The sequence below is a fragment of the Anastrepha obliqua genome, chromosome 4 (genome assembly GCF_027943255.1).
Source record: "Anastrepha obliqua isolate idAnaObli1 chromosome 4, idAnaObli1_1.0, whole genome shotgun sequence".
NCBI lineage: Eukaryota > Metazoa > Arthropoda > Insecta > Diptera > Tephritidae > Anastrepha > Anastrepha obliqua.
In genome coordinates this window covers 36469618-36476923 of record NC_072895.1, presented here as the reverse complement: position 1 = coordinate 36476923, position 7306 = coordinate 36469618, and the positions used below count along the sequence as shown (strand labels likewise).

The 7306-nt window shown below is 33.8% G+C and overlaps 1 protein-coding gene across 2 annotated transcripts; it reads right to left on the bottom strand.

The window, feature by feature from the left end:
• Window positions 1-126: 126 nt before the first annotated feature.
• LOC129245775 (peptidyl-prolyl cis-trans isomerase FKBP8) lies at window positions 127-5152 on the bottom strand. Of its 2 annotated transcripts, XM_054884157.1 has the most exons (10): window positions 5019-5121; window positions 4859-4927; window positions 4420-4806; window positions 4216-4359; window positions 4073-4155; window positions 3871-4012; window positions 3642-3809; window positions 3497-3586; window positions 3297-3437; window positions 127-479 (listed from the first exon to the last, which is right to left on the bottom strand). In XM_054884157.1, exons 2-10 carry the CDS (start codon window positions 4859-4861, stop codon window positions 402-404), a joined length of 1236 nt encoding a protein of 411 aa, XP_054740132.1. In that variant the 5' UTR covers window positions 4862-4927; window positions 5019-5121; the 3' UTR covers window positions 127-401. The 2 variants fall into 2 exon arrangements, with proteins under 2 accessions (XP_054740132.1, XP_054740133.1); XM_054884158.1 differs by lacking the exon at window positions 4859-4927 and having other exon boundaries at window positions 5019-5152.
• Window positions 5153-7306: the final 2154 nt, after the last annotated feature.

Sequence of the window (7306 nt, the reverse complement as noted above, 5' to 3'; positions counted from 1 at the left end):
CAGCTAAAGTACAAGATTTATACGCTTCCCCAAGTTGCTGGTAACAGATGCTAAAAAACCCTTTTCTCCTGTGTTCTTCACCGCCCTACACTCCATGGTAACTCCTGGTAGAAACAAAGCAAAAAATTACCTTGTGGAATGATGTTTATTATGGTTTCATAAGTCCCTTATATCCAAATATATTTACCAACATAAATAGTAAACGAAAACACTTAAATCCCACACTATACAATACTAAAAAAATTTTTAATAAAAAATAAAGTAATGAAACCGAAATTAGATCCGATTATTATTTTTTTTAAATGCTCATCGTTTCTTTGATTTTTAATAATGAAAAATAAAAAAAAAGTGGTAAACTGTTTCCCGGAAACGATTGGCTCTTCCCATTCTTCAATAACTATTTAGTATTTGTATCTGTATATAGCAACGCCAGCAACACCAATTAAAATAGATCCCATCAAATAGCCTATGAGTTTCAGCTGAAAAGAAAAATAGAATAGTTTTTTATTTGAAAAGACCAAATTCAAAAGCAAACATTCGACATGGCTTAAGGGGTAACACCACTGTAGAAATTTCAAAAAATTGATTTTTTTTTATAAGCTTAAAAAATTCTTTGAACCTTTTAAAATACAGAACAAAAAGTGTTATACGTTACCGAAGTTTATTTCATAAATATTTTAAGCTTTTAACCAAGCGTTAGTGACTGCTACCTAACGACTTCTCCAAATTTCCAAACTTTAAACGCGTTTTTCTCAAAACACGTTTTCTGAAATTGGCACGCAGCATAACTCAAACAATTTTAAATATTTTTAATCAGGTTTTTCACTACGTCTGTATAATAACCTTCTTAAGAGAAGAGCGTAGGGGATTTTCGATAGAATAATTTAAACGATTGTTATAATTATTTAAGTGCCGTTTTTTTAGTCCAAAATAGAGTTTTTTCCTTCAAATGCTTGCTAATTCCACAAAAATAAATATTTTTTAAATCCCCTACGTGTTTCTCTAGCTATTCTTATCTAGATTAAGAAAAAAAATGTTTCTTTGTTCCAGATTAAAATTTGCACCCTCCGTGGTGTTACCCCTTAAGTCAGGGGCAGAATTTGGTACACTGAGTGATCTTCAGAAATCAACATGGATTTGTTTATGTTTCTGTTTGTTCAACAGTTTCTAACTTGGCTGTTTTTAGTCAATGCTGATTTCAGGTTGACTGTATATATACAGATTTTTCAAACGCTTTTGATACGGTGTCTCATTCCATCTTAATAAGTAAATTAGCTTGCTTTGGATTTCATTCGGTTTTTTTTTAATGGTTAAATCTTATCTCTCTAACGGCGATATGTTGTCACCAATGAAGGCTCACCTTCTTGACCTGGCTTGGCTTTTTCTGGGGTTCTTAAGGAAGTATCATATTTTAGGCCATGTACTATTTGTTCTGTTTATTAAAGATTTAGTTGTTTTTCTTACGCTAACTTTTTGGTTTATGATAATTTAAAATTTTTTTCTTTAATAAAAGTTCCGAATGACATGCATAAACTGCAATCCGATATTGATAATTTGCATCTCCGATGTACTAAGAATCAACTTTCCTTGAATATTAAGAAATTAAAATCAAAATCACTTTTCATAATGTTTTGTTGCCTCGGTACAGTATATCTAACACTTTTTTGAAACTGTTGATGAAACAAAAGATCTTGGCATTATTTTCTCAACGAATTTCTTATTTAATAGTCGTATTGGCCATTTTGTTATGTAATCTTATTCAACATTAGGCTTTGCTAGGCGGAACTGTGCACAGTTCTTTGATCCGTATACGTTTAAACTGCTATAAACGTCTTTCGTACGTTCCAATTTAAAATATGCTACGCTCGTTTGGAGACCATATCACAGTAATTGATCGCATCGAGCGTGCTCAGGTCTTTCTTAAATGTGCTTTGCGATCTTTGCATTTTCCTGAACCTACGCCTTCTTATAACTTTCGCTTGCCTCCCAATAAGCTTTAAGGCCTTAGAATCTCGGAGAACTGTACTCTTTCTGTCCTTATGTTTAATGCTGTTTGTGGCTCTTTAGATTGTACTTTTTTATTAAAACGTGATAATTTTAATATTCCGGATAAAAGCCTACGTGTACTACATCTTCACTAAGCCTATTTTACAAATTTGTTAGCGGGCGGCGGACAAAACGAGGACGTTGCACTTCCTTTATTTATTTTGTAGGCATATTTTAGGGGTACGAATTAATAGTGATTAGGGGAAGTATATGACAGGCGATGTCACTAAGAGTAAAACTCTATTCGTTTAGCAAGACCGAGTGGTAAAGCTATTGTATTCGCATTTCCAAGACATATAGTACACATATATGCTTAATGAAGGATTTTTTATTTTTTATATTTCAATGTAAACCTCCTTTCCACAAAAATAGCTTTAGATTTTTCTTTAAAAACATTTTCTACGGCCACCTTTACTCACTGCCGACCGAAAACCTTTATCAGTATAGCTCATTTTTTCAATTTTTCAAGAAAAGGCTCTGTGTCCAAGCTGTAACAGTTATTTCAGAAAGTGATGAGTCATGCAGACTCTTCCACTTTGAATTTCCCACTTTTTCCATTGGATGGACTCTTGACTGACTCTGACTCATACTGACAATTGTCTTCTGTATGTCAAGCGGTGCCCAACGCGTTCTAATTTTTTCATGTGTACAGTGCTTCAAATTGCAATAGTTTCCAGTATCATTACTTGTACCAAATAAAAAAGGGTGTTTATTATAACGAGTCACGCAACTAGTGTTATCAGAAAATAGATGATTGGTCCTTTTGACGCGAGCTTATCAAGCTATATTACTAAACAGTACCTTGACGGATGAAGATTAGTGAACATAGGTCAGCCAGGTCATCTAGGCTTTTCGCATTAAGATGCTATATTACCCTGCCTGCCGAGGAACGACCGCTAGTTAAAAAGCATTTTCATGTTTTATGCTCGGGGTGAGCATCGAATAAAAGATATACTGTGTGCCAATTGTCAGATTTTCTTCCTGACAAACTATTCAAATACATAATTTGCAATTATAGTAAGCAATTTCAACATATCCAGACAAACTCACTAACTCTTAACTTTTAAAAATTTTGCCTCCTAAAGTAACCCTTCAAAAACAACATCTAACAAAAATTACAAATTTTTTTCTACCCTTTGTTTGCAAAACTCAAATTGTACTTCTTGCGAAAAAAAAGCTGGAATAAAGGCTTATAGGTTTGTGGAATGTTTGCTTTGCGTATAAATGATTTTTTACTTTTATACACTTACCTTCGAACTCTCCATGCTTTGTTGTTTTCGTGGCTGTTTGGACTTCTGCTCAAGCTTTTTCGCCTGGCCAAGCATTTTTTGATACATTTCCTTTTCATTGTGTTCTTCTCTTCGTGCTTTAATTATTAACTTTGCTAAGTCCTACAGAGCATTTAATTAAATTAGTTCGGCTACATTAGAAACTTCAATTGATCTCTAACCTGTTGAATAGCTTTGCTATCCGGTTCCAGGGTAGCGGCTTTTTGCAATAAACTAATAGCACCTTTTGTATCTCCTTTCCCCTCAAGAATCTGTAAGACAGTTTTAGTATCATAGATGTTCGCTAGCACTCCACATTACACTTACTCGACCTTTCCGATACAAAGCTTTGGAGTTATTTGGCTGACAACGTAGAACATTCTCTACCGATTTCAAAGCGGCATCAAAAGCAGATATTTTTATTTGAGCCATTGCCAAGTTATTGTACACAATCAATCGATCCTCCAGTAAAGTTTGCAAATCGCTATTGGAAAGCTGCATAACAAAAATTATGTAAATGTTAACATGTTTTATTTTTTCCCACAATATTATTTACTTCTAAATCTTCTTTGTCCAAAGCGGCATCGGGATCGCCATCGCGATCATCCAAATAATCTAGTGCGCGCCTATACAACTGAATTGCAGTATTGAATTCGTTACGATTGTACCAGAAATTTGCGCGTTCCTTTTTACTTGTTCTATATAATTTATATTCTTTTTTCAATAAAAAAAAAATATTTTAAACAAATAGCACTAACCCATATTTTCTGCGTATTTCCAAAGATTTTAAGTCAGAGAAGTCTTCACTTTTAGAATCTAATAAATGCACTTCATATATTAGCTGTGGAAATAAGTAAAATATTAAGACATTTTAGAAATTATCACTTTAAATATTTCATACTTTTGAGTCGGGTGGTATGCTTGCACTTTCATTTGTTTCGTTTTTAAAACCTAGGTTCCCATAAGCGAATCTAGCATCGATCGATATTTCTGCAACCTCTCCAACGTTCATTAACGGAATCGCCATGTCCAGTCCTTGCACAACCTAAACACAAAAATACCCCTAAGTATATATCAAACATTACAGTAAAATAAATTTTGAGACCTCAAAATCGCCAACATGTAATTGAAAATGTTCCCTTTGTTCACACACGGTTCCATTTGTTAATTTTCCGGTGAATGTGATTGTAACCAAATCACCTCTTATTGGACGCCTACTTGTTTGGCTCTGTTTTATAATACGTTTAACCAATTGACCATTTCCTAATACATCACAGGGTTCTTCGTCGGAAACAGCACTTTCATCCTCTTTAGTTTCGGTATTTTCCTGCAATTCTCTTTCAGACCCAGCAGCGACATTACTTTTTTCTTCTATTCCGTTGTTATCAGAGTCTTTATCCGTATCTGCATATGTTGACTTCGTTTCACCTTCATTTATATTAGTAAGGTCCTCAAACGAACTATTGCTCGATTTTTCGGTATCCATAGTACTCTAAATTTTGAGAAATTTTTAGTTTTTTTTCTATTAATATTGCCTAATTCACCATAAATTAACCCGCTACCGATTATGTTAAAAAGGATAGGTAGAATATTCGAAAAAATTGGCCAATTATCTGATTTCGCAGAGAAAGATCCCACAAGATTGTACAAGTAATACAAAATTAATAATATACTATTTCAAAATATCAAATAAATGTTCCATACCGCGAGAAAATACTGTTAAACAAAAGAATTTATGGAAAGTCCAATTTTTTCCTCCGTCAGCAAAGAGTATTCAGCAACCCAGCTGCTCAGCGTGCGTTATGTCAATTTGTAGTAAGGATACAAGACTGATATCGAGCTGCCGATATCAATACTTTTAGTCTGATTGCCCATCACGAAACTAACGCATCTGTTGTCAAAATGAATCGTTTATGTTTAGACGATAGATGTTTATTACCAAGACGCTTAAAAATTAAAGAACAAATGCTAAAATTTCCAGGGGGAAAACAAAAACGGAATAAAAAAAATTATGAATCAGTATATTTTTAATATTTTAAAAACGTATATGCATATATATAAAATATATGAACTAATAAAAAGTTGGATGCAGACATAAGCAATTGTCAAAGCAATGCAAGCGTCCATTGGACCTTAGTAGAGAAATGCAAATATCGTTGGTTATATTTGATGTATTCACAGTTCTCTACAAAAAGAGTTCACATCAACATTTGATAACATAGTAAATTCGAAGTATTTCTTCGCATCAATTTAGTTATTTTATTTATTTTCATATTTGAAATAAAGTTTGAGACTATATGATATATTCACTTTTCATTGCCATATTTAAATGCCGAACCTAAGTGAAGAATGGAAGTTTAAAGTGAGCAAGTGAATGATTCAAGTAAGTATTGATTTCAAACATTTCATATGTAACGATGAGAATGAAGAGGAAATAATATTTACTTTTACTATGAAAAATGCACAAATACTTAAAAATTGACGGGCAACTCATTTTATGCACCGAATATACAGGATTGGTCAGTCCAACAGCAACAGAACTCGTCAGATACTAGTTGTTAAAATCGAATAATTCAACTATGTAGTTCAAAATAGTGAGATGTAGTCACTGATCGTTATGTTCCAACTCATCTAATGGTAGACCGAGAAAACATGCTGTTTCGCAGGTTAGGTTCAGAGGCAGAGGAATGTTAGATGAGTATGTAAATAGGTAGTTAGTATCTTGCGTGGTACCTTCTTATATGGAACATGAGTTGAGTATGACGAGGTCGATTCTGGATTGACTCGCCTGGGAGATGGCTCAGGGTCAAGCAAATGTCTGCAAGTGTGATTCATATGGCAAAACTCGAGCAAAAATTGCTTGTTGCCCATTTCGTTGTGCTCCTTACCTGGGAGCATAGAAGCCTCGTATTGAGGGGTTATACGCAGTTATGACTTTCAAAAAAATCGATTTTTTTTATTGCATTTTTGTAATGTACATATATTCAAAAGTATACGCACGAAATTTGAAGTAGATCTAAGCAATACTTTCGGAGTTATAGCTAAATATGTAGAGATGCCTCGGCACGTTTTAAGGTAGGTATTGAAACTTTAAACGTGTTTTTTTCAAAACGGCATTTTTCAAGTCGGTGTACCCGATATCTCGAAAACGGCTTGTTTGATCGGTCAACCGTTTTAACTCAATCTTTAAAGATACATTTTCTAGTAATTAATCGTTCCTTTTGTAAATCTGATACTTATTTTCCATTTTATAATCAATTTACGGCCAAATTTTAACGTAAAAATCGAAATAATTTTTTTTAAAGCTGCCATTTTGTGAAAATTCACTATTTTGATTAGCCGAACGATGAATTACTAGATAATCTAATATATTAACAAAATTTGTTTGGTTTTTTGATTTCAGATAATCCAATCCTGAGTTACGATGTACACCGTAATGCTAAGTTTCCACCGCAGCCGCTATCGTGTTCTCTGCCGCTATCGTGTTCTTAGCGCAAACACGAAACAAAACTCCTGTCAAATCCCATACAAAATTAAAACACAACTCCATACCTAAACTCACTTTCAAAGCGTGTTTTGTGGGTTTGCGTCTAATTTAAAGCGTGTTTTGTTGGGTTTGCGTCTAATTTAATTATTAAGTGGTGGCAATGTTGCTCATTTTCCTCATTTATTATTGCATTCTTATCGAAACATGGCAACAATGATTGCAATTTGTCAATATGACATTTGATTGACGGCCGCCGTAGCCGAGTGGGTTGGTGCGTGATCACCATTCGGAATTCACAGAGAGGTCGTTGGTTCGAATCTCGGTGAAAGCAAAATTAATAAAAACATTTTTCTAATAGCGGTCGCCCCTCGGCAGGCAATGGCAAACCTCCGAGTGTATTTCTGCCATGAAAAAAATCTGCTCATAAACATATCATAAAACAAAATGAAATAAATGTATAAAAAAAAAAAAATTTTTTTGTGATTCGAACCAAGGATTTCGGATC

What these genes read in the sequence shown, in the direction of transcription:
- LOC129245775 (XM_054884157.1), bottom strand. An exon ending in GCATACCACCCGACTCAAAA is followed by an intron (nt 4,156 to 4,215) that starts GTATGAAATATT and finishes TTATTTCCACAG; the next exon opens with CTAATATATGAAGTGCATTT. An exon ending in TGGACAAAGAAGATTTAGAA is followed by an intron (nt 3,810 to 3,870) that starts GTAAATAATATT and finishes TTTGTTATGCAG; the next exon opens with CTTTCCAATAGCGATTTGCA.